This window comes from Somniosus microcephalus, unplaced genomic scaffold (assembly GCF_052327205.1).
Source record: "Somniosus microcephalus isolate GS21.2 unplaced genomic scaffold, FLI_Smic_1.0 unresolved_chr1, whole genome shotgun sequence".
Taxonomy (NCBI): Eukaryota; Metazoa; Chordata; class Chondrichthyes; order Squaliformes; family Somniosidae; genus Somniosus; species Somniosus microcephalus.
The window spans coordinates 16,642,112-16,669,596 of NW_028225179.1; the positions used below are offsets into that span (position 1 = coordinate 16,642,112).

General features: G+C 46.9%; 1 protein-coding gene across 1 annotated transcript; it reads right to left on the bottom strand.

Annotated features, from left to right (window-relative positions):
* LOC147093700 (uncharacterized) lies at positions 1 to 22,353 on the bottom strand. Its single transcript, XM_085974347.1, has 4 exons — positions 22,274 to 22,353; positions 22,123 to 22,169; positions 21,576 to 22,021; positions 1 to 1,993 (listed from the first exon to the last, which is right to left on the bottom strand). Exon 4 carries the CDS (start codon positions 1,882 to 1,884, stop codon positions 655 to 657), a length of 1,230 nt encoding a protein of 409 aa, XP_085830473.1. The 5' UTR covers positions 1,885 to 1,993; positions 21,576 to 22,021; positions 22,123 to 22,169; positions 22,274 to 22,353; the 3' UTR covers positions 1 to 654.
* Between the last annotated feature and the right edge of the window lie 5,132 nt (positions 22,354 to 27,485).

A 27,485-nucleotide genomic window follows, 5' to 3' on the forward strand; every position in this document is an offset into this window, starting at 1 on the left:
TACCTACCCTGGGAGTGTTTGATGGGACAGTGTAGAGGGAGCTTTACTCTGTATCTAACCCGTGCTTTACCTGCCCTGGGAGTGTTTGATGTTGATTCCAGGTGCTGAGAATTTTAAAATGTTCCATTCCCCCACAATGACTTCCAGAACCTCGATTGTAATAAAACACAAAGTAACAGAAGCTTCTCTCCTGGACACAGATATTGAAAGGACAGGGAATGTCTGTAACAAGTCATCAATTGGCTCTCGTCTTATCTTAGAAACAAGGACTCAATCGATTGTATGTATCAAACGAAGCTGATTTATTTGTACAGAATATTAAAATGCAGCTCAGTCATTGGGGTTTTAACATCCACAAAATATAAGATGGTCACTAATAAATCCAGGAGGGAATTCAGGAGAAACTTGGTTACCCAGAGAGTGGTGAGAATGTGGAACTCGCTACCACAGGGAGTGGTTGAGGCTAAAAGTATAGATGCATTTAAGGGGGAGCCACATGAGGGTGAAAGGGAGGCTAGAGCAGTTGGGCCAGATGGCCTGTTTCTGTGCTGCACCTTCTATGTAATACCATGAAAGGTCAAATGAAGGGAATCATCAGCTCAACAGGCTGACAGATTAACTAGCAGTACAAAATTTATAAAACATTTTCCACATTCACGTTGCCCCAGCTGCCGGCAGGGCAGAGTGAACTCGCTGGTGTCTCAGCAGGTCAGAAGACTGAGTGAATCTCTTCCCACACACAGAGCAGGTGAACGGCCTCTCCCCGGTGTGAAGACGCTGGTGTCTCAGCAGGTGAGATGACCGAGTGAATCTCTTCTCACACATGGAGCAGGTGAACGGCTTCTCCCCCGTGTGAACTCGGTGAGTCAGCAGGTCAGATGACTGAGTGAATCCCTTACCACACACGGAGCAGGTGAATGGCCTCTCCCCAGTGTGAACTCGCTGGTGAGTCAGCAGGTGGGATGACTGAGTGAATCCCTTCCCACACATGTAGCAGGTGAACGGCCTCTCCCCCGTGTGAACTCGCTGGTGAGTCAGCAGGTAGGATGACTGAGTGAATCCCTTACCACACACGGAGCAGGTGAATGGCCTCTCCCCGGTGTGAACTCGCTGGTGAGTCAGCAGGTGGGATGAGTGAGTGAATCCCTTCCCACACATGGAGCAGGTGAACGGCCTCTCCCTGGTGTGAACTCGCTGGTGAGCCAGCAGGTCGGATGACCGAGTGAATCCCTTCCCGCACACAGAGCAGGTGAACGGCTTCTCTCTGGTGTGAACTCGCTGGTGTCTCAGCAGGTCGGATGACCGAGTGAATCCTTTCCCACACACGGAGCAGGTGAATGGCCTCTCCCCGGTGTGAAGATGGTGGTGTGCCTTCAGCTCTTGGGAACTATTAAAGCTCCTCCCACAGTCACAACATTTAAAGGGTCGCTCATCAGTGTGAACAAGCTGGTGTCTCAGCAGATGGTTGGACCGAGAGAATCGCTTCCCACACACGGAGCAGGGAAACAGCCCCTCTCCAGTGTCAGCACGCTGGTGATTCATCAGATTCCCAGGACTTTTGAAGCTCTTCCCACAGTCATAACATTGAAACGGTCTCTCATCAGTGTGAACAACATGCTGGTGTCTCAACAGGTGGGATGACTGAGTGAATCCCTTCCCACACACGGAGCAGGTGAACGGACTGTCCCCGGTGTAACTGTGCCGACGAACCTCCGACACAGATGTGGAACTGAATCCCATCCTGTTGTCCCCACCTTTACCCAGTTTCTCCCCGGTGTGACAGTGCACGTGTCTCGCCAGGTCAGGCGATCGGCTGAATCCAAGTCCACACATGGAACACGTGTGCGGTTTGTCCGCGCTGTGATCGCTGCTCTCTCCTTCCATGTGAAAAGGCCAATGATATTCAGGTCCTGATGAATCGAGCGACTCTGTCTGACCCGGACATGATTTTTGGTCTGAGCTTCCTGTCTGTAAATGCTCTACTTCTAAAACCCTGTAAAAAGAGTGTAGAAAGAGTAAGAGGGAGAATGTTGCCTCATGTCGCCCTTTCCCAGCCCAGGGGCAGTGAAGCTGATTTTCAGGCCCCAGCTGCTGCACAAGTTGGTTAGCCTACCATCAGTAGTTGGGAAAACGCTAAAGAGTCTATTATAAAGATTGTGATAACAGGACACTTAGAAAACATCAACGGGATTAGACAAAGTCAGCACAGATTTATGAAAGGGAAATAGTGTTTGACCAACCTACTGGAGCCTTTTGAGGATGTCACTGGTAGAATAGATAAGGGAGAACCAGTGGATGTGGCGTATTTGGATTTTCAGAAGGCCTTTGATAAAGTCCCACATAAGAGGTTAGTGTGCAAAATTAAGGCAATAGGATTGGGGGTGATATACTGGCATGGATTGAAAATTGGTTGACAGACAGGAAACAGAGAGTAGGAATAAATGGGTCTTTTTCGGGGTGTCAGGCAGTGACTAGTGGGGTACCGCAGGGATCAGTGCTTGGGCCCCAGCTATTCACAATATATATCAATGATTTGGATGAGGGAACCAAATGTAATATTTCCAAGTTTGCTGATGACACGAAACTAGGTGGGATTGTGATTTGTGAGGAGGATGCAAAGAGGCTTCAAGGTAATTTAGACAAGCTGAGTGAGTGGGCAAATATCAAATCAAATCAACTTTTATTGTCATTGTTAGTGCACAAGTGCAGTACAACGAAATGTAGGCTTGCGGCTCCCGAGAGTGTACAATTTGGATTAGGACACTTAAACATTTCAACATACATTTGTACATATATATTAGCATAAATATGGCCATAATAAAGTGCATCGGCAGGTGTGCAGGCTTTAGTGTTTATTTGTGGAGTTCAGTAGGATGACAGCCCTGGGAAAGAAGCTGTTCCTAAATCTGGTCGTACGGGTGCGAATGCATCTGTAGCGTCTTCCAGATGGTAGGAGGCAGATGCAGTATAATGTGAATAAATGTGAAGTTATCCACTTCAGTAGGAAAAACAGAAAGGCAGAATATTATTTAAATGGTGATAGATTGGGAAATGTTGATGTACAAAGGGACCTGGGTGTCCTTGTACACCAGTCACTGAAAGCAAACATGCAGGTGCAGCAAGCAGTTAGGAAGGCAAATGGTATGTTGGCCTTCATTGCAAGAGGATTTGAGTACAGGAGCAAGGATGTCTTACTACAGTTGTACGGGGCCTTGGTGAGACCACACCTGGAGTACTGTGTGCAGTTTTGGTCTCCTGACCTAAGAAATGATATACTTGCCATAGAGGGAGAGCAGCGAAGGTTCACCAGACTGATTCCTGGGATGGCAGGACTGTCGTATGAGGAGAGATTGAGTTGACTAGGCCTGTATTCACTAGAGTTTAGAAGAATGAGAGAGGATCTCATTGGAACATATAAAATTCTGACAGGGCTAGACAGACTGGATGCAGGGAGGATGTTTCCCCTGGCTGGGGGGGTGGTCTAGAACGAGGGGTCACAATCTCAGAATACGGGGTAGGACATTTAGGACTGAGATGAGGAGAAATTTCTTCACTCAGAGGGTGGTGAACCTTTGGAATTCTCTACCACAGAAGGCTGTGGAGGCCAAGTCACTGAATATATTTAAGAAGGAAATGGATAGATTTCTAGACACAAAAGGCATCAAGGGGTATGGGGAGAGAGCGGGAATATGGTATTGAGATAGAGGAACAGCCCGGATCATATTGAATGGCCTACTCCTGCTCCTATTTTTCTATGTTTCTCTGCACTGCAGCCAATGCAAGTATATCCTTCCCTAAATATGGAGACCAAAACTGTACGCAGTACTCCAGGTGTGGTCTCACCAGCACCCTGTAAAGTTGCATCAAAACTTCCCTACTTTTATACTCCATACCCCTTGCAATAAAGGCAATTCCATTTGCTTTCCAAATTACTTGCTGTACCTGCATGCTAACTTTCAGAAGTTAGCATGCAGAAGCAACAATAAGGAGGCACATTCATAGGACAGAAACATAGAAGATAGGAGTAGGCCATTTTGCCCCTCGAGCATGCTCCGCCATTCAATGAGATCATGGCTGATCATCCAAATTCAGTACCCTGTCCCTGCCTTCTCCCCATATCCCTTGATCCCTTTAGCCTTAAGAAATATATCAAACTCCTTCTTGAATATATTTAATGAATTGGCCTCCACTGCCTTCTGTGGTAGAGAATTCCACAGGTTCACCACTCTCTGGGTGAAGAAATTCCTCCTCATCTCTGTCCTAAATGGCTTACCCCTTATCCTCAGACTGTGACACCTGGTTCTGGACTCCCAACCATCGGGAACATCCTTCCTACATCTAGTCTGTCTAGTCCTCTTAGAATTTTATAAGTTTCAATGAGATCCCCTCTCATTCTTCTAAACTCCATCGAGTATAAGCCCAATCGACCCAATCTCTCCTCATATATCATTCCTGCCATCCCAGATATCAGTCTGGTAAATCTTCGCTGCACTCCCTCCATGGCAAGAACATCCTTCCTCAGATAAGGCGACCAAAACTGCACACAATACTCAAGATGTGGTCTCACCAAGGCCCTGTACAACTGCAGCAAGACATCCTTGTTCCTTTACTCGAACCCTCTCGCTACGAAGGCCAACATACCATTTGCCTTCTTAACCGCCTGCTGCACCTGCATGCTTACCTTCAGCGACTGGTGCACAAGGACACCCAGGTCTTGTTGCACTTCCCCTTCTCCCAATCTATTACCGTTCAGATAATAATCTGCCTTCCTGTTTTTGCCACCAAGTGGATAACCTCGCATTTATTCACGTTATATTGCATCTGCCATGCTTCTGCCCAATCACCCAACCTGTCCAAATCATACTGGAGTTTCTCGGCATCCTCCTCACAGCACACACGCCCACCCAGCTTTGTGTCGTCAGCAAACTTGGAGATATTACATCTAGTTCCCTCGTCTAGATCATTTATATATATTGTGAATAGCTGGGGTCCCAGGACCGATCCCTGCGGTACTCCACCGGTCACTGCCTGCCATTCGGAAAAAGACCCGTTTTTTCCAACTCTTTGCTTCCTGTCTGCCAACCAGTTCTCTATCCAAGTCAGTACCTTGCCCCCAATCCCATGTGTTTTAACTTTGCACGCTAATCTCTTATGCGGGACCTTATGGAAAGCCTTCTGAAAGTCCAAATACACCACATCCACTTATCTCCCTTACCTATTCTACCAGTTACAGTCAGGGTAGGCAGTCAGGCTGATGGGATGAAATCTGGGTGGAGAACTGTTTGTACAATCAGTTTCAAAATTCTCATCCTGGTGCAAATCCCTCCATGGCCTCACCCCCCTCCCCATCTCTATCTCCTCCAGCCACCCCCCCCACCAAAGAGATCTCTGCGCTCCTCCAATTCTGCCCTCTTGAGCATCCCTGATTTTTAATCGCTCCACCATTGGCCGCTGTGCCTTCAGCTGCCTGGGCCCCGAGCTCTGGAATTCCCTCCCTAAACCTCTCCGCCTCTCTTTCTTCCTTTAAGATGCTCCTTAAAACCCACCTCTGTGACCAAGCTTTTGGCCATCTCCCCTAATATCTCCTTATGTGGCTCGGTGTCAAATTTTTTGTCTTCTCATACTCCTATGAAGCACCTTGTGACGTTTTACTATTTTAAAGGCGCAATATAAATACTACTTGTTGGTGTAGATTTCTGTATTGTGAACCTGTCCATTTTTAGAGACTTCAGGCTTTCTTGAACAGTCTCTCTGTTTTCTGAAGATGAAGTTTAATTCCATTTCCCCCCCCACAGTTTCCACATGTACGCTGATGACACCCAGCTCTACATCACTACCACTTCTCTCAACCCCTCCACTGTCTCTGAATGGTCAGACTGCTTGTCCGACATCCGGTTCTGGATTAGCAGAAATGTTCTCCAATTAAATATCGAAGACCGAAGCTATTGACGTATGATATGATATGATTGGGATTACGGAAACATGGCTCCAGGGTGACCAGGGCTGGGAACTCAACATCCAGGGGTATTCAATATTGAGGAAAGACAGGCAAAAAGGAAAAGGAGGTGGGGTAACATTGCTGGTTAAAGAGGAGATTAACACAACAGTAAGGAAGGATATTAGCTCTGATGATGTGCAATCTGTATGGGTAGAACTGAGAAATACCAAGGGACAGAAAACATTAGTGGGAGTTGTATACAGACCCCCAAACAGTAATGTGGAGGTTGGGAATGGCATTAAAAGGGAAATTAGCGACACGTGCAATAAGGGCACAGCAGTTATCATGGGTGACTTTAATCTACATATAGATTGGGCTAAACAAATTAGTAACAATACTGTGGAGGAGGAATTCCTGGAGTGTATACAGGATGGTTTCCTGGACCAATATGTCAAGGAACCAACTAGAGATCAGGCCATCTTAGACTGGGTATTATGTAATGAGAAAGGAATAATTAACAATCTTGTTGTGCGAGGCCCCTTGGGGCATAGCGATCATAATATGATCGAATTCTTCATTAAGATGGAGAGTGAAGTAGTTGACTCAGAGTCCTGAATTTAAATAAAGGAAATTATAATGGTCTGAGGAGCGAGTTGGGTAGGATTGATTGGGGAATGCCACTCAAAGGGTTGACGGTGGATAGGCAATGGCAAACATTTAAAGATCGCATGGATGAACTGCAGAATTTGTTCATCCCTGTTTGGTATAAAAATAAAACAAAAAAGGTGAATCAACCGTGGCTAACAAAGGAAATTAGGGATAGCATAAGATCCAAGGAGAGGAGATATAAATTGGCCAGAAAAAGCAGCAAACCTGAGGATTGGGAGCAGTTTAGGATTCAGCAAAGGAATTAATTAAGAGGGGGAAATAGAGTATGAGAGTAAGCTTTCATGGAACATAAAAACGGACTTTAAAAGCTTCTATAGATATGTGAAGAGAAAAAGATTGGTGAAGTCAAGCATAGGTACCTTGCAGTCAGAATCAGGGGAATTTATAATGGGGAACAAAGAAATGGCAGACCAATTAAATATATACTTTGGTTCTGTCTTCACAAAGGAGGACACAAATAACCTCCCAGAGATGTCGGGGAACATAGGGTCTAATGAGAGGGAGGAATTGAAAGAAATCAGTATTTGTATGGAAATGGTGTTAGGGAAATTGACGGGATTGAAGGCCGATAAATCCCCAGGGCCTGATAATCTACATCCTAGGGTACTTAAGGAAGTGGCCCTAGAAATTGTAGATGCATTGCTGGTCATCTTCCAAAATCCGATAGACTCTGGAACAGTTCCCATGGATTGGAGGGTAGCTAATGTTACCCCACTATTCAAAAAAGGTGGTAGAGAGAAAACGGGGAATTATAAACCGGTAAGCCTGACATCGGTAGTGGGGAAAATGCTAGAGTCCATTATAAAAGATGTAATAGCAGAGCACTTGGAAAACGGTGACAGGATCGGACAAAGTCAACATGGATTTACAAAAGGTAAATGGTGCTTGACTAATCTACTGGAATTTTTAGAGGATGTAACTGGTAAAATAGATAATGGAGAACCAGTGGATGTGGTGTATTTGGACTTTCAGAAGGCTTTCGATAAGGTCCCGCATAAGAAATTAGCGTGCAAAGTTAAGGCACATGGGATTGGGGGCAAGGTCTTGACTTGGATAGAGAACTGGTTGGCAGACAGGAAGCAAAGAGTTGGAATAAACTGGTCTTTTTCTGAGTGGCAGGCAGTGACTAGTGGGGTGCCGCAGGGGTCGGTCCGAGGACCCCAGCTGTTCACAATATATATTAATGATCTAGACGAGGGAACTAGAGGTAATATCTCCAAGTTTGCAGACGACACAAAGCTGGGTGGGCGTGTCTGCTGTGAGGAGGATGCCGAGAAACTCCAGTATGATTTGGACAGGTTGGGTGATTGGGCAGAAGCATGGCAGATGCAATATAACGTGGATAAATGCGAGGTTATCCACTTTGGTGTCAAAAACAGGAAGGCAGATTATTATCTGAATGGCAATAGATTGGGAGAAGGGGAAGTGCAACGAGACCTGGGTGTCCTTGTGCACCAGTCGCTGAAGGTAAGCATGAAGGTGTAGCAGGCGGCTAAGAAGGCAAATGGCATGTTGGCCTTTGTAGCGAGAGGGTTCGAGTACAGGAACAAGGATGTCTTGCTGCAGTTGTACAGGGCCTTGGTGAGACCACACCTTGAGTATTGTGTGCAGTTTTGGTCGCTTTATCTGAGGAAGGATGTTCTTGCCATGGAGGGAGTGCAGCGAAGATTCACCAGGCTGATACCTGGGATGGCAGGAATGACGTATGAGAGATTGGGTCGACTGGGCTTATACTCGCTGGAGTTTAGAAGAATGAGAGGGGATCTCATTGAAACTTATAAAATTCTAACAGGACTAGACAGACTAGATGTAGGAAGGATGTTCCCGATGTCGGGGAGTCCAGAACCAGGGGTCACAGTCTAAGGATAAGGGGTAAGCCATTTAGGACAGAGATGAGGAGGAATTTCTTCACCCAGAGAGTGGTGAACCTGTGGAATTCTCTACCACAGAAGGCAGTGGAGGCCAATTCATTAAATATATTCAAGAAGGAGATAGATATAGTTCTTAAAGCTAAAGGGATCAAGGAATATGGGGAGAAAGCAGGGACCGGGTACTGAAGTTGGATGATCAGCCATGATCTTATTAAATGGCGGAGCAGGCTCGAGGGGCCGAATGGCCGACTCCTGCTCCTATCTTCTATGTTTCGGTCCCCGCCACAAACTCCGCTCCCTGGCCACTGACTCCATCCATCTCCCGAACAATGGGTGACCACCAGAAGGAAAAGGAGGACCAGGCAAGTAGTGCAGGAGTCCCCCCGAGTGCATCTCGCTCTGGTGAGGGTTCCTCTGGGGAGTACAGCCAGAGCCAAGTTATCGGCACTAAGGGTGGCTCAGCTGTACCGGAGTGGGGGGAAATCAGGAAAAGCAATAGCGATAGGGGATTCGATAGTTAGGGGAACAGACTGGTGTTTCTGCGGTCGCAGATGTGACTCTAGGATGGTATGATGCCTCCCTGGTGCCAGGCTCAAAGATGTCACTGAACGGCTACCGGACAGGTGAACAGTCAGAGGTCGCGGCCCATATCGGTACCGACGACATAGGCAGAAAGAGGAATGAGGTCCTGCAGGCAGATTTTAGGGAGCTAGGAGAGAGAGATTAAAAAGCAGGACCTCAAAAAGGCAGTAATCTCCGGATTACTCCTGGTGCCAGGTGTGAGTGAGGATAGAAACAGGAGGATAGAGCAGATGAATGCGTGGCTGGAGAGATGGTGCAGGAGGGAGGGATTTAGATTCCTGGGACATTGGGACCGGTTCTGATGGAGGTGGGACCTGTACAGGTCAGACGGGTGTAAGATTCGCGAAATTTTCATTAAATAATCACGCAGGAAAATAGGGTTAATAAAACAGCTTTATTGACCAAAGAAGCTTATACAGAGAAACCTTTGATAAAAGGGCACACAAAAATGGCCGCCAGACCTCGTGACCAGCTTCTGGGACCATTTGAATTTCTGTTACTGCAAGCCAGACAGGCTTGTGGATTGAGGGCATTAAAAGCCGGCGAAAACCAGTTTCGGGAAGCTGAAACTCATGGAACTGAGCATAAATATTGATTAGATTATAAGTACAGGACAGATTTGGGTGGCAGGATGAGACCCATCAAGAAATGAGCGGACAATTGAACGAACGCTTAAACCCATTACACTGTACAAAGAGAAGCTGTTTAACAGCCATCCAGGGCAATCTCCAGACCGATCAATATACAAACCAAGTTACGGTGACAAAGCAAAGACATTATCGGCCCAGGAAGGCCAGTTAAGCTATCACCGACTCCCGTTATGAAGACAAAACACCCCTGCAGAGAGTTCTGCCCGCCAAAATTATTACAAAGACAGGACTATGATTTGGCGGGAGATAAGAATGTTCCAAAAAAGTATAACTGTGAATTGAGTAAAGTCCAAGGACGCTTGGGGACAGACTCTTCGGTTAAACGGCACTTCGGTTCGGAACGTGTTCAGTGTTCGGCCAGGCAAGGCCCGGCCACGACGAGAAGAATTCGGCTTGGAAGCCAGCTCGGCCAGGAAAGGCCCAGCCATGACGGGAAGAAGACGAGGGAGGCCCGGGTACTTTTGTCGGGAGATCATCGACGACCCAGGCCGGAGAAGAAGACACTCAGGTCCCGGAGCCCAGGATCCAGTTCTTCAACATCACATCGGTAACGGATTCATCCGTGTGCATCCAGTTCTTAAAAATCACATCGGAAACGGATCCATCCGTGGCGAGCGCTCACCAAGGCTGTGCCGGCTGCCTACATCGCAGGAGAACCAAGAGGAAAACAAGCTGCGCCAGAAGCTTCCAAACCCACGTGACGACGGAAAGCTGTGTCGAAAGGCTGCAAAGCCCTTTTCGCAATTCTTAAAGTGGTGAGCATGGTCCCGGGTCCCTCAAATCGAAACTTAGTTAGGTTTAGGGGAGGGGGTTAAGGGTAATTGTAATGTGTTACCCCTTTCACGATGTGCCGTGTGTTCCCCATTTCTATAGAGTTAAGTTTATAGATGTGTGCATGCTTGTCGTTGCTTTAATCTGTGCATATGACATGTATTTTATAATGCTGCAAACTGTTCAATAAAGGCATCCATTTCGTGCTATTCGACCTGGTCTATTGAGTTTTTCTGCACTACAGCTCCCTGCACCTAAGTCCAAGGTCTAGAACCGTAGGGGCAAGTGGGTCGAACCACTCACGGGTAATTATTGCAAGAAGCCTGGCAGGAGACCAGAGCAAGCAAGAGAAACCCCCTACACGGGTTACACCTCAACAGAGCCGGGACCAATATCCTCACTGGGGGGTTTGCTGGTGCTGTTGGGGAGGGTTTAAACCAATTGAGCAGGGGGATGGGCACCAGGATGGCTATGATAAATTGACCCTTAGTGTTAGGGGGATTAAATACGTGGGGTTACGGGGATAGGGTGAGATATGTGTTGGTGTAGGGGTTACAGGGATCGGGTGGGATATGTGTCGGTGCAGGCTCGATGGGCCGAAATGGCCTCTATCTGCACTGTGGGGTTTTTGTGATTCTGTGATGTAGCATTAGCCAGGACAAACATGGTGCACAAAAGAGTGGGAGATACAAAGAGCACTAGAGTAAGAAATAGTACGGTATTAGGTGGGGTCAGTCTAAGAGAATACTGTGGCAGAGCCACCAAGAGACTCTTGCAGTAATGTATATAATTGCTTTTAACACGGGTTCGTTACCTTTAATTGTTTGCTTTGTATAAATAGCGCAGGTTCGGTAAAATGTCGATCCAGCGCGATGACGTCATCACGCAGGTCACGTGACGTTCCCAATGGCGGGAAACGTGATGACATCAGAGGGGGGAGGCGGTCTCTCTCTGTCCTCGTGGAACCAGTTTGAGTACAGACCTGTTTAGAGTTTCTCCTGCGTTTTTGTTTGAAACTTTTACCAGTTTGCATTAAACCTCATTTGGTTAGCTGATAGTCTCGATCTCAGTACTTTCGTTAGGAATTTGACAATTCCTACAATACAAGAATTTTACAGTGCATGTATTTAAACGCACAAAGTGTAGTAAGTAAGGTTGGTGAGCTGCAGGCACTAATAGCCACATGGGAATGTGATGTGGTGATAACGGAGACCTGGCTCAAAAAAGGGCAGGATTAGGTATTAAAAATTCCTGGATATCAGGTGTTCAGGAAAGATAGGGAAGGAAAGAAAGGTTGTGGTGGTGTGGCAGTATTGATTAAAGGAGTATATTACAGTGCTCCTTGAAAAAGCCTCCTTGAAAAGGTGCAGCATCCCCACCGACACCTGGGAATCCCTGGCCCAAGACCGCACAAAGTGGAGGAGAAGCATCCGGGAAGGCGCCGAACACCGAGTCTCTTCGCCGGAAGCCAAGCGCAGGCAGCGCACGTCAACCCAAGCACCCCACCCACCCGCCCCTTCAACCACCGTCTGCCCCACCTGTGACAGAGACTGTCGGTCCCACACTGGACTCATCAGTCACCTGAGAACTCATTTTTAATGTGGAAACAAGTCATCCTCGGTTCCGAGGGACTGCCTAAGAAGGAAGAAGGAGAATATTACAGTGCTGGAGAGAGAGGATGTCCTGGAGAGATCAAGGACAGAATCTATTTGGTTTGAGTTAAGAAACAATAGAGGTGCCATTACACTACTAGGTGTATTCTATAGGCTACCGACTAGTGGGGACAATATGGAGGAGCACATTTGCAGGGAAATTACAGAGAGATGCAAGAACAATAGAATAGTGATAATGGGGGACTTCAATTATCCTAATATAGACTGGGATAGTAATAGTGTAAAGGGCAGACAGTGGGAAGAATTTCTGAAGTGTGTTCAGGAGAACTTTCTTGATCAGTACGTTTCCGGCCCAACGAGGAAGGAGGCATTGCTGGATCTGGTTCTGGGGAATGAGGTGCATCAGGTGAATCAAGTTTCAGTAGGGGAATATTTAGGGAAGAGTGATCATAATATCATAAGGTTTAGGTTAGCTCTGGAAAAGGACAGGGAGCAATCTAGAGTCAAAATACTTAACTGGAGGAGGGGGGGCAATTTCAGTGGGATGAGAACAGAGCTGGCCCGGGTAAATTGGAATCAATGATTGTCAGGCAAAACTGTAATCGAACAATAGGCTGCCTTTAAAGATGAGATGATTCAGGTACAGTCGAGGTACATTCCCACGACGGGGAAAGGTAGGGCAAATAAAACCAGAGCTCCCTGGGTGACAAAAGGCATAGAGTAAGAAAGCAGAAAAAAGGGGGCGTATGACAGATGTCAGGTTGAGAATACATAGAAGATAGGAGCAGGAGTAGGCCATTCGGCCCTTCGATCCTGCTCCGCCATTCAATGAGATCATGGCTGATCATTCAAATTCAGTATCCTGTCCCTGCCTTCTCCCCATATCCCTTGATCCCTTAAGCCTTAAGAAATATATCCAACTCTTTCTTGAATATATTTAATGAACTGGCCTCCACCGCCCTCTGTGGCAGAGAATTCCACAGGTTCACCACTCTCTGGGTGAAGAAATTCCTCCTCATTTCAGTCCTAAATGTCCTACCCCTTATCCTTAGACTATGACCCCTGGTTCTGGACTCCCCGACCATCGGGAACATCCTTCCAGCATCTAGTCTGTCTAGGCCTGACAGAATTTTATAGGTTTCGATGAGATCCCCTCTCAATCTTCTAAACGCCAGTGAGTATAAGCCCAATCGACACAATCTCTCCTCATACGTCATTCCTGCCGTCCCAGGTATCAGCCTGGTGAATCTCCGCTGCACTCCTTCCATGGCAAGAACGTCCTTCCTCAGATAAGGCGACCAATACTGCACACAATACTCAAGGTGCGGTCTCACCAAGGCCCTGTACAACTGTAGCAAGACATCCTTGTTCCTGTACTCGAACCCTCTTGCTACGAAGGCCAACATACCATTTGCCTTCTTAACCGTCTGCTGCACCTGCATGCTTACCTTCAGCGACTGGTGCACAAGAACACCCAGGTCTCTTTGCACTTCCCCTTCTCCCAATCTATTGCCATTCAAATAATAATGTGCCTTCCTGTTTTTGCCACCAAAGTGGATAACCTCACATTTATCCACATTATAGTGCATTTGCCATGTTTCTGCCCAATCACCTAACCTGTCCAAATCGTACTGGAGTTTCATGACATCCTCCTCGCAGCATACCCTCCAACCCAGCTTTGTGTCGTCTGCAAATTTGGAGATATTACATCCAATTCCCTCATCCAGATCATTAATATATATTGTGAACAGCTGGGGTCCTAGGACCGATCGGTACCCCACTAGTCACTGCCTGCCACATGGAAAACGACCCGTTTATTCCAACTCTTTGCTTTCTGTCCGCCAACCAGTTCTCTATCCAAGTCAATACCTTGCCCCCAATCCCATGTGCCTTAATTTTGCACGCTAATCTCTTATGCGGGACCTTATCGAAAGCCTTCTGAAAGTCCAAATACACCACATCCACTGGTTCTCCCTTATCTATTTTACCAGTTACATCCTCAAAAAATTCCAGTAGATTAGTCAAGCATGATTTACCTTTTGTAAATCCATGTTGACTTTGTCCGATCCTGTCACCGTTTTCCAAGTGCTCTGCTATTACATCTTTTATCATGGACTCTAGCATTTTCCCCACTACCGATGTCAGGCTTACCGGTCTATAATTCCCCGCTTTTTCTCTGCCACCTTTTTTGAATAGTGGGGTAACATTAGCTACCCTCCAATCCATGGGTACTGTTCCAGAGTCTATCGAGTTCTGGAAGATGACCAGCATTGCATCTACTATTTCTAGGGCCACTTCCTTAAGTACCCTGGGATGTAGATTATCAGGCCCTGGGGATATATCGGCCTTCAGTCCCATCAATTTTCCTAACACCATTTCCCTACAAATACTGATTTCTTTCAGTTCCACCCTTTCATCAGACCCTATGTTTCCCGGTATTTCTGGGAGGTTATTTGTGTCCTCCTTTGTGAAGACAGAACCAAAATATGTATTTAGTTGGTCTGCCATTTCTTTGTTCCCCATTATAAATTCCCCCGATTCTGACTGCAAGGGACCTACGCTTGACTTCACCAATCTTTTACTCTTCACATATCTATAAAAGCTTTTACAGTCAGTTTTTATGTTCCCTGCAAGCTTACTCTCATATTCTATTTTCCCTTTTTTAATTAATCCCTTTGTCCTCCTTTGTTGAATCCTGAACTGCTCCCAATCCTCAGGATTATTGCTTTTTCTGGCCAATTTGTATGTCCTCTCCTTGGATCTTATGCTATCCCTAATTTCCCTTGTTACCCATGGTTGAGTCACCTTTATTGTTTTATTTTTATGCCAAACTGGGATGAACAACTTCGGTAGTTCATCCATTCGGTCTTTGAATGTTTGCCATTGCCTATCCACCGTCAACCCTTTGAGTGCCATTCCCCAATCAATCCTACCCAACTCGCTCCTCAGACCATCGTAGTTTCCTTTATTTAAATTGAGGACCCTTGTTTCTGAGTCAACTACTTCATTCTCCATCTTAATGAAGAATTCGATCATATTATGATCGCTCCGACCCAAGGGGCCTCGTACAACAAGATTGCTAATTAATCCTTTCTCGTTACATAATACCCAGTCTAAGATGGCCTGATCTCTGGTTGGTTCCTCGACATATTGGTCCAGGAAACCATCCCGTAAACACTCCAAGAATTCCTCCTCCACAGTATTGTTACCAATTTGGTTAGCTCAATCTATATGTAGATTAGTCACCCATGATGACTGCTGTGTCCTTATTGCACGCTTCTTTAATTTCCCTTTTAATGCCATCCCTAACCTCCGCCTTACTGTTTGGAGGTCTATATACCACTCCCACTAATGTTTTTTTCCCCTTAGTATTTCTCAATTCTACCCATACAGATTCCACATCATCAGAGCTAATATCCCTTCTTTAACCAGTAAGGCTACCCCACCTCCCTTTCCTTTTTGCCTATCTTTCCTGAATATCGAATACCCCTGGATGTTGAGTTCCCAGTCTTGGCCTTCCTTGAGCCACGTTTCCATTATCCCAACCAAATCATATTCATTTACCTCTATTTGTGCAGCCAATTCATCCACCTTATTACAAATGCTCCTCGCATTAAGACACAAAGCCTTCAGGCTTGTTTTTTTAACGCTCTTAGACCTATTAGAATTATTATTTACTGTGGCCACGTTTGATTTAAACCGTTGATTTCTCTGGCTGCCACTTTTGTTTTTCTCCTTCCTATCTTTTGCTTTTATCCTTGTTTCCCTTGCCTCTGTCTCCCTGCTCAGGTTCCCAACCCCCTTCCATTTTAGTTTAAACCCTCCCCCACAGCACTAACAAACAAACCCCCTAGGACATCGGTTCCAGCCCTGCCCAGGTGTAGACCGTCCGGTTTGAACTGGTCCCACCTCCCCCAGAACCGGTTCCAATGTCCCAGGAACTTGAATCCCTCCCCCTGGCACCATTCCTCTAGCCACGTATTCATCTGAAGTATCCTTCTATTTCTACTCTGAATAGCACGTAGCACTGGTAGCAATCCTGAGATTACTACCTTTGAGGTCCTGTTTTTTAATTGACCTCCTAACTCCCTATATTCCACTTTTAGGACCTCATCCCGCTTTTTACCTACATCGTTGGTACCTATATGCACCACGACAACTGGCTGTTCACCCTCCCCTTCCAAGATGTTCTGCAGCCGCTCGGAGACATCCTTGACCCTTGCACAAGTGAGAACCAGGCTGAATACAGAAAGTTCAGAGGGGAAGTGAAAAAGGAAATAAGGACAAAGAGAGTATGAGAATAGACTGGCAGCTAACATAAAAAGAAATCTGAAAGTCTTCTATAAGCATATAAATAGTAAACGGGTAGTAAGAGGAGGGGTGGGACCGATTAGGGACCGAAAAGGAGACCTACGCATGGAGGCAGAGGGTAAGGCTGAGGTACTAAATCAGTACTTTGTATCTGACTTCACCAAGGAAGAAGATGCTGCCATAGACATAGTGAAGGAGGAGGTAGAGGAGATACTGGATGGGCTAAATTTTGATAAAGAGGAGGTACTAGAAACGCTGGCTGTACTTAAAGTAGATAAGTGACCATGACTGGATGGGATGCATCCTAGGATGCTGAGGGAAGTAAAAGGTGGAAATTGCAGAGGTACCGACCATAATCTTCCAATCCTCCTTGGATACGGGGGTGGTGCCAGAGGACTGGAGAATTGCAAATGTTACACCCTTGTTCAAGAAAGGGTGTAAGGATAAACCCAGCAACTACAGGCCAGTCAGTTTAACCTTGGTAGTGGGGAAGCGTTTAGAAACGATAATCCGGGACAAAATTAACAGTCACTTGGATAAGTGTGAATTAATTAAGGGAAGCCAGCACGGATTTGTTAAAGGCAAATCGTGTTTAACCAACTTGATTGAGTTTTTTGATGATGTAACGGAGAGGGTTGATGAGGACAATGCGGTTGATGTAAGTCTGACATCGGTAGTGGGGGAAATGCTAGAGTCCATTATAAAAGATGTAATAGCAGAGCACTTGGAAAACAGTGACAGGATCGGACAAAGTCAACATGGATTTACAAAAGGTAAATCGTGCTTGACTAATCTACTGGAATTTTTTGAGGATGTAACTGGTAGAATAGATAAGGGAGAACCAGTGGATGTGGTGTATTTGGACTTTCAGAAGGCTTTCGATAACATCCCGCATAAGAGATTAGCGTGCAAAGTTAAAGCACACGGGATTGGGGGCAAGGTACTGTCTTGGATAGAGAACTGGTTGGCAGACAGGAAGCAAAGAGTTGGAATGAATGGGTCTTTTTCCGAGTGGCAGGCAGTGACTAGTGGGGTACCGCAGCGATCGGTCCTTGGACCCCAGCTATTCACAATATATATTAATGATCTAGACGAGGGAACTAGATGTAATATCTCCAAGTTTGCAGACGACACAAAGCTAAGTGGGCGTGTGTGCTGTGAGGAGGATGCCAAGAAACTCCAGTATGACTTGGAAAGGTTGGGTGATTATACTGCATTTGCCATGCATCTGCCCAATGTGGATAAATGTGAGATTATCCACTTTGGTGGCAAAAACAGGAAGACAGATTATTATCTGAATGGCAATAGATTGGGAAAAGGGCAAGTTCAACAAGACCTGGGTGTCCTTGTGCACCAGTCGCTGAAGGTAAGCATGCAGGTGCAGCAGGCGGTTAAGAAGGCAAATGGTATGTTGGCCTTCATAGCGAAAGGGTTTGAGTACAGGAACAAGGAAGTCTTGCTGCAGTTGTACAGGGCCTTGGTGAGAACACACCTTGAGTATTGTGTGCAGTTTTGGTCGCCTTATCTGAACAAGGATGTTCTTCCCATGGAGGGAGTGCAGCTAAGATTCACCAGACTGAAACCTGGGATGGCAGGAATGACATATGAGGAGAGATTGGGTCGATTGGGCTTATACACGCTGGAGTTTAGAAGAATGAGGGGGGATCTCATTGAAACTCATAAAATTATAGCAGGACGAGACAGACTAGATGCAGGAAGGATGTTCCCGATGGCGGGGGAATCCAGAACCAGGGGTCACAGTTTAAGGATAAGGCATAAGCCATTTAGGACAGAGATGAGGAGGAATTTCTTCACCCAGAGAGTGGTGAACCTGTGGAATTCTCGACCACAGAAGGCAGTTGAGGCCAATTCATTAAATATATTCAAGAAGGAGTTAGATATATTTCTTAAGGCTAAAAGGATCAAGGGGTATGGGGAGAAAGCAGGGACAGGGTACTGAAATTGGATAAACAGCCATGACCTCATTGAGTGCCGGAGCAGGCTCAAGGGGCCGAATGGCCTACTCCTGCTCCTATCTTCTATGTTTCTATGATGTGGTGTACCTGGACTTCCAAAAGGCATTTGATAAAGTGCCACAGCCATGGGCTTCAACTTTTCTGGCAAGCCCATTACTAAAAGGGACAGTGGCAGCATGGATATGAAATTGGCCTAGTGACAGGAAAGAGAGAGTAGTGGTGAACGGTTGTTTTTCGGACTGGAGGAAGGTACACAGTGGCGTTCCCCAGGTGTTGGTTCTAGGACCACTGCTTTTCTTGATATGTTCTGGATGAGCAAATATTTTCTCCAATTAAATATTGGGAAGACCGAAGCCATTGTTTTCGGTCCCCACCACAAACTCCATTCCCTAGCCACTGACTCCATCCCTCTCTCTAACATCTGTCTGCGGCTGAACCACACTGTTCGCAACCTTGGTGTCATATTTGACCCTGAAATGAGCTTCTGACCACATATCCACAGCATAACAAAGACCGCCTACTTCCACCTCGGTAACATCGCTCCGTAACATCGCCTCAGCTCATCCGCTGCTGAAACCCACATCCGGGCCTTTGTTCCCTCTAGACTTGACTATTCCAACGCACTCCTGGCTGGCCTCCCACGTTCCATCCCACGTAAACTTGAGGTCATCCAAAACTCTGCTGCCCGTGTCCTAACTCGCACCAAGTCCCGTTCACCCATCACCCCTGCTCGCTGACCTACATTGGCTCCTGGTTAAGCAACGCCTCGATTTCAAAATTCTCATCCTTGTTTTCAAATCCCACTGTGGCCTCGCCCCTCCCTATCTCTGTAATCTCCTCCAGCCCCACAATCCCCCAAGATATCTGCGCTCCTCTAATTCTGCCCTCTTGAGCATCCCTGATTATAATCACTCAACCATTGGTGGCCGTGCCTTCTGTTGCCGGGGCCCTAAGCTCTGGAATTCCCTCCCTAAACCTCTCCACCTCGCTACCTCTCTTTCCTCCTTGAAGACGCTCCTTAAAACCTACCTCTTTGACCAAGCTTTAGGTCACCTGTCCTAATTTCTCCTTATGTGGCTCGGTGTCAAATTTTTTGTCTTAAAATCCTCCTGTGAAGCGTCTTGGGACGTTTTACTATGTTAAAGGCGCTATAGAAATACAAGTTGTTGTTGATATATATCAATGACTTGGACGTGGGTGTACAGGGCACTATTTCAAAATTTGCAGATGACACAAAACTTGGAAGTATAGTGAACAGTGAGGATGATAGAGATAGACTTCAAGAGGATATAGACAGACTAATAGAGAGGGTTCGAGTACAGGAACAAGGATGTCTTGCTGCAGTTGTACAGGGCCTTGGTGAGACCGCACCTTGAGTATTGTGTGCGGTTTTGGTCGCCTTATCTGAGGAAGGATGTTCTTGCCATGGAGGGAGTGCAGCGAAGATTCACCAGGCTGATACCTGGGATGGCAGGAATGACGTATGAGGAGAGATTGGGTTGATTGGGCTTATACTCGCTGAAGTTTAGAAGAATGAGAGGGGATCTCATTGAAACTTATAAAATTCTGACAGGACTGGACAGACTAGATGCAGGAAGGATGTTCCCAATGGTCGGGGCGTCCAGAACCAGGGGTCACAGTCTAAAGATAAGGGGTAAGCCATTTAGGACAGAAATGGAGGAGGAATTTCTTCACCCAGAGAATGTATTCAATCTTTCCTTGCAGCTGAAATTCTCTAGTCCTGGCAACATCCTCGTAAATCTCCCGTCTCGAGCAGTCACATCTTTCCTGCAATGGGGACGACCAGAACTGCACGCGGTGGCCTAACTGGTGTTTTTGTACAGTTCAAGCAGAAACTCCCTGCTCTTACATGATACAGAAAGAGAGGCACTGCCCCTTTAAATACCTGGGGACACATGGAAACATAGAAGATAGGAGCAGGAGTAGGCCATTCGGCCCCTCGAGCCTGCTCCGCCATTCAACGAGATCATGGCTGATCATCCAAATTCAGTACCCTGTCCCTGCCTTCTCTCCATATCCCTTGATCCCTTTAGCCTTAAGAAATATATCTAACTCCTTCTTGAATATATTTAATGAATTGGCCTCCACTGCCTTCTGTGGTAGAGAATTCCACAGGTTCACCACTCTCTGGGTGAAGAAATTCCTCCTCATCTCAGACCTAAATGGCTTACGCCTTATCCTTAAACTGTGACCCCCGGTTCTGGACTCCCCGACCATCGGGAACATCCTTCCTGCATCTAGTCGGTGTAGTCCTCTTAGAATTTTATAAGTTTCAATGAGATCCCCTCTCATTCTTCTAAACTCCAGCGAGTACAAGCCCAATCAACCCAATCTCTCCTCATACGTCATTCCTGCCATCCCAGGTATCAGCCTGGTGAATCTTCGCTGCACTCCTTCCATGGCAAGAACATCCTTCCTCAGATAAGGTGACCAAAACTGCACACAATACTCAAGATGTGGTCTCACCAAGGCCCTGTACAACTGCAGCAAGACATCCTTGTTCCTGTACTCAAACCCTCTCGCTACGAAGGCCAACATACCATTTGCCTTCTTAACCGCCTGCTGCACCTGCATGCTTACCTTCAGCGACTGGTGCACAAGGACACCCAGGTCTCGTTGCACTTCCCCTTCTCCCAATCTATTGCCATTCAGATAATAATCTGCCTTCCTGTTTTTGACACCAAAGTGGATAACCTCGCATTTATCCACGTTATATTGCATCTGCCATGCTTCTGCCCAATCACCCAACCTATCCAAATCATACTGGAGTTTCTCGGCATCCTCCTCACAGCACACATGCCCACCCAGCTTTGTGTCGTCTGCAAACTTGGAGATATTACATCTAGTTCCCTCGTCCGGATCATTAATAAATATTGTGAATAGCTGAGGTCCAAGGACCGATCCCTGCGGTGCCCCACTAGTCACTGCCTGCCACTCGGAAAAAGACCCGTTTATTCCAACTCTTTGCTTTATGTCTGCCAACCAGTTCTCTATCCAAGTCAATACCTTGCCCCCAATCCCATGTGCCTTAACTTTACACGCTAATCTCTTATGCATGACTTTATCAAAAGCCTTTTGAAAGTCCAAATACACCACATCCACTGGTTCTCCCTTATCTATTTTACCAGTTACATCCTCAAAAAATTCCAGTAGATTAGTCAAGCACGATTTACCTTTTGTAAATCCATGTTGACTTTGTCCGATCCGGTCACTGTTTTCCAAGTGCTCTGCTATTACATCTTTTGGACATCCTCGTAAATCTCCTGTCTTGAGCATTCACATCTTTCCTGCAATGGGGCGAGCAGAACTGCACGCAGCCGACTAGCCGGTGGCCTAACTGGTGTTTTTGTACAGTTCAAGCAGAACCTCCCTGCTCTTACATGATACAGAGAGAGGCACTGCCCCTTTAAATACCTGGGGGGGCACCCTTTCCCCTTTAAATGGCCAAGCAATTGTTTTTGTTGAAAAGGGGCCGCAGTCCCCTTTGACTCACCCCCCCACCCACCACAAATACTCACAAGAGAGAGAGAGAGAGAGAGAGAGAGGAGGAAGATGCTGGTCTTTGTCTCTTTAAAAGTGGCTGCCCACCAAAATGTTCACAGCACCAGGGCTCTTTGTTCTGGATAAAAGGGAAAAAGAGAAAAGGTTCACTTATTTTTAAATGAATTCAATTGATGAATAGCCTTGCAATAAAGGTAATGCAAAGGAATAAACACTCACAAGCTGGGTTTTTATCCACCTCCTCCTCCCCTTCCCTTTAACAGCTCCTGCAGACAATGAAAGCAGGAAATAACAACAGAAAATGCTGGAAAAATTCAGCAGGCCAGGCAACATCCGTGGAGAGAAATTAGAGTGACGTTTCGGGACTAACCCTTTTTCAAACTGGAAAGGAAATAAAATAAATAGGAAATGAAAGCAGGAACGCGGCCTGCAGCCTACCGAGGTCCCGCCCCCCTCCCTCGCCGCCATTGCTTGGAGGACCGTCAGCCCGTCCGGCCCTCCCAGCGTTTTCCGCGCTCCTGATTGGCGGGCGGCTCGCGTCAATCAACCCCCCACCGCTTACGAGCTGACGCATGCATGCAACGCCCAGTGGTCGGTTGGATCGGCGCGCGCAGCCCACCGAGGTCCCGCTCCCCTCTCGCGCCGCCATTGCTTGGAGGACCGTCAGCCCGCCCGGTTCTCCCAGCGTTTTGCGCGCTCCTGATTGGTGAGTGCCTCGCGTCAATACAAACCCCCCCCCTCCGCTTACGCGCTGACGCTAGCACGCAACGCCCAGGGGTCGGTTGGATCGGCGCACGCCACCGAAAGGTAAAAAAAAGATACCCCACACAAATGAGGAAAAACAAGAATAATAATGATCGCACTTTAGAGGGGAGGAGGTTGGGGGAATTAATGAGTTTTCAATTTGTTTCGGAAAAAAAAATTTGAAAAGCTTCCGAACGGTGCGAGGCGGGCTGCGCATGCGCTCCAGCCAGCCTTTGCCTCCCCCACGTGGGCCGCGCCCGGACACGCCCACTTCCCTTCCCCTGCACCAATCACAGCGCGGGCAGGCGCTTCTAGCAATCGTCATCTGTCAATCACCCTCCCCTCCCCCTCGTGGTGTCGATTGACAGCGGTCTCAGCCAATGACGTGCAGGAAGGGGCGGGACCAGGGCCAGGACTGACAGCAAGCCTGAACTAACTCAATTAAATACCTGCATGCAGCCAAAAAAAAACTTTTATTTTAGTCAGCCAAAAAACAGCAAAGCAAGTAAGGTTTCCTGAGTCAGCAAAGCCTATTTTAAAGAATTATAGAGCGATATCGCAGGGATCGGTCCTTGGACCCCTGCTACTCACAATATATATTAATGATCTAGACGAGAGAACTAGATGTAATATCTCCAAGTTTGCAGATGACACAAAGCTGGGTGGGCGTGTGTGCTGTGAGGAGGATGCCGAGAAACTCCAGTATGATTTGGACAGGTTGGAGGATTGGGCAGATGCAGTATAATGTGGATAAATGCGAGGTTATCCACTTTGGTGGCAAAAACAGGAAGTCGGATTATTATCTGAACGGCAATAGATTGGGAGAAGGGGAAGTGCAACGAGACCTGGGTGTTCTTGTGCACCAGTCGCTGAAGGTAAGCATGAAGGTGCAGCAGGCGGTTAAGAAGGCAAATGGTATGTTGGCCTTTGTAGCGAGAGGGTTTGAGTACAGGAACAAGGATGTCTTGCTGCAGTTGTACAGGGCCTTGGTGAGACCGCACCTTGAGTATTGTGTGCAGTTTTGGTCACCTTATCTGAGGAAGGATGTTCTTGCCATGGAGGGAGTGCAGCGAAGATTCGCCAGACTGATACCTGGGATGGCAGGAATGACGTATGAGGAGAGATTGGGTCGATTTGGGCTTGTACTCGCTGGAATTTAGAAGAATGAGAGGGGATCTCATTGAAACTTATAAAATTCTGACAGGACTGGACAGACTAAATGCAGGAAGGATGTTCCCGATGGTCGGGAAATCCAGAACCTGGGGTCACGGTCTAAGGATAAGGGGTAAGCCATTTAGGACAGAAATGAGGAGGAATTTCTTCACCCAGAGAGTGGTGAACCTGTGGAATTCTCTACCACAGAAGGCAGTAGAGGCCAATTCATTAAATATATTCAAGAAGGAGTTAGATATATTTCTTAAGGCTAAAGGGATCAAGGGATATGGGGAGAAGGCAGGGACCGGGTACTGAGTTTGGATGATCAGCCATGATCTCATTGAATGGTGGAGCAGGCTCGAGGGGCCGAATGGCTTACTCCTGCTCCTATCTTCTATGTTTCTATACAGTGCAGGAGGAGGCCATTCAGTCCCTCGAGCCTGCTCCGCCATTCAATAAGATCATGGCTGGTCTGCAACCTCACTCCATACACCCGCCTTTGGCCCATATCCCTTAATACCTTTGGTTAACAAAAATCACTCAGTCTCCGATTTAAAATTAACAATTGATCGAGCATCAATTGCCGTTTGCGGAAGAGAGTTCGAAACTTCTACCACCCTTTGTGTGTAGAAGTGTTTCCTAATTTCACTCCTGAAAGGTCTGGCTCTAATTTTTAGACTCTGCCCCCAGTCCTAGAATCCCTAACCAGAGGAAATAGTTTCTCTCTATCTACCCTATCTGTTCCCCTTAATATCTCTCAAACTTCGATCAGATCGCCCCTTAACCTTCTAAATTCTAGGGAATACAACCCTAGTTTGTGTAATCCCTCCTCGTAACTTAACCCTTGGAGTCTTTGAAGGAGCTCTCCAATTAATCCCACTCCCCTCATATCCCTGCAAATTTTTCCCCTTAAAGTATCGATCCAATTCTCTTTTGAAAGTTACTATTGAATCTGCTTCCACCGCCCTTTCAGGCAGCGCATTCCAGATCACAACAACTCGCTGCGTAATAAACATTCTCCTCACCTCGCCTCTGGTTCTTTTGTCAATGACCTTATCTCTGTGTCCTCTGGTTACCGACCCTCCTGCCGCTGGAAACGGTTTCTCTTTATTTACTCTATCGAAACCCTTCATGATTTTGAACGCCTCTATTAAATCTCTACTTAACCTTCTGCTCTAAGGATAACAATCCCAGCTTCTCCAGTCTTTCCACATAACTGAAGTCCCTCATCCCTGGAACCATCCTGGTAAATCTCCTCTACACCCTCTCCAAGGCCTTGACATCCTTCCTAAAGTGTGGTTCCCAGAACTGGACACAATACTCCAGCTGGTGCGTAACCAGTGATTTATAAGGGTTTAAGAACATAAGAAACAGGAGCAGGAGTAGGCCATTCGGCCCTTCGAGCCTGCTCCGACATTCAATGAGATCATGGCTGATCTTCTGCCTCAACTCCATTCACCGGCCCGTATCACCATATCCCTTGATGCCCTTACTAGTCAGAAATCTATTGACTTCTGTTTTGAATATACCCAATGACTGAGCCTCCACAGCCCTCTGGGGTAGAGAATTCCAAAGATTCACCACCATCTGTGTGAAGAAATGTCTTCTCACCTCAGTCCTGAATGGCCTACCCTTTATCCTGAGGCTCTGGCCCCTGGTTCTAGACACACCAGCCAAGGGAAACATTCTCCCAGCATCCATCCCTATCCCTGTAATAATTTTGTATGCTTCAATGAGATCCCCTCTCATTCTTCTGAATTCAAGAGAATACAGGCCTAGTTTACTCAATCTCTTCTCATGCGACAGTCCTGCCATCCCAGGAATCAATCTCATGAACCTTCGTTGCACTCCCTCTATGGCAAGTATATCCTTCCTTAGGTAAGGAGACCAAAATTGTACACAGTACTCCAGGTGTGGTCTCACCAAGGCCCTATATAATTGGAGTAAGACTTCTTTACTCCTGTACTCAAATCCTCTTGTAATGAAGGCCAGCATACCATTTGCCTTCCTAATGGCTTGCTGCACCTGCACATTCACTTTCAGTGACTAATGTACAAGGACACCCAGGTCCCTTTGATCATCTGCATTCCCCAATTGTTCACCATTTAGGAAATATTCTGCCTTTCTGTTTTTTCTACCAAAGTGAATAACTTCAAATTTATCCACATTATATTCCATCTGCCATGTTCTCGCCCACTCACTGAGCCTGTCGAGATCCCCTTGAAGCCTCTTCACATCCTCTGTCACAACTGACACTGCCACCTAGCTTTGTATCATCAGCAAATTTTGAAATGTTACATTTAGTCCCCTCATCCAAATCATTTATATAGATTGTGAATAGCTGGGGCCCAAGCACCAATCCCCGTGGTACCCCACTAGTCACAGCCTGTCATCCTGAAAAAGATCCGTTTATCCCTACTCTTTGTTTTTTGTCTGTTAACCAGTTCTCAATCATGCTAGTATATTACCCCCCAATTCAAAGTGCCCTAATTTTGTTCACCAACCTCTGTGTGGGACCTTATTGAAGGCCTTCTGAAAATCCAAAAACATCACATCTACCAGTTCCCCTTTGTCTACTCACTAGTTACATCCTCAAAGAACTCCAATAGGTTTGTCAACAGGATTTCCCTTTCATAAATCCAGTTTGACTCTGCCCAATCTTACTATTAGTTTCTAAGTGCCCAGTTATTGCATCCTTTGTAATAGATTCCTGCATTTTCCCAACTACTGATGTGAGGCTAACAGGTCTACAGTTCCCCGTTTTCTCTCTCCCTCCTTTCTTAAATAGCGGGGTTACATTTGCTATCCTCCAATCTGCAGGAACCGTTCCAGAAGCTATAGAATTTTGGAAGATGACAGCCAATGCGTCCACTATCCCAATGGCCACCTCTTTCAAAACCCTAGGATGTAGGTCATCCGGTCCTTGGGATTTATCGACTTTTAGTCCCATTAATTTTGCTAGTACTGTTTTATTACAAACTAGCTGGAGTGCCAAGCGGTGCCGAGGTTCTTTGAGGGCATGTTGTTGTTGAAGAGAGAGAGAGAGAGACTGGGGGGAGTAGAGAGAGACAGGGGGGGGGGGAGAGAGAGAGAGAGAGAGACTGGGGGGCAGAGAGAGAGAGACTGGGGGGGAGAGAGAGAGAGACTGGGGGGGAGAGAGAGAGAGACTGGGGGGGAGAGAGAGAGAGAGAGAGACTGGGGGAGAGAGAGAGAGAGAGAGAGAGACTGGGGGGAGAGAGCGAGAGAGAGATGGGGGGGAGAGAGAGAGAGAGACTGGGGGGGGGGAGAGAGAGAGAGAGAGACCGGGGGAGAGAGAGAGAGAGAGACAGGGGGGGAGAGAGAGAGAGAGAGACTGGGGGGAAGAGAGAGAGAGAGACCGGGGGGAAGAGAGAGAGAGAGAGAGAGAGACTGGGGGGGGGAGAGAGAGAGAGAGAGACTGGGGGGGGGAGAGAGAGAGAGAGGCAGGGGGGGGAGAGAGAGAGAGAGACTGGGGAAGAGGAGAGAGAGAGAGAGAGAGAGAGAGACCGGGGGGAGAGAGAGAGAGAGAGACAGGGGGGGAGAGAGAGAGAGAGAGAGACTGGGGGGAAGAGAGAGAGAGAGACCGGGGGGGAAGAGAGAGAGAGAGAGAGAGAGACTGGGGGGGGGAGAGAGAGAGGAGAGAGACTGGGGGGGGGGAGAGAGAG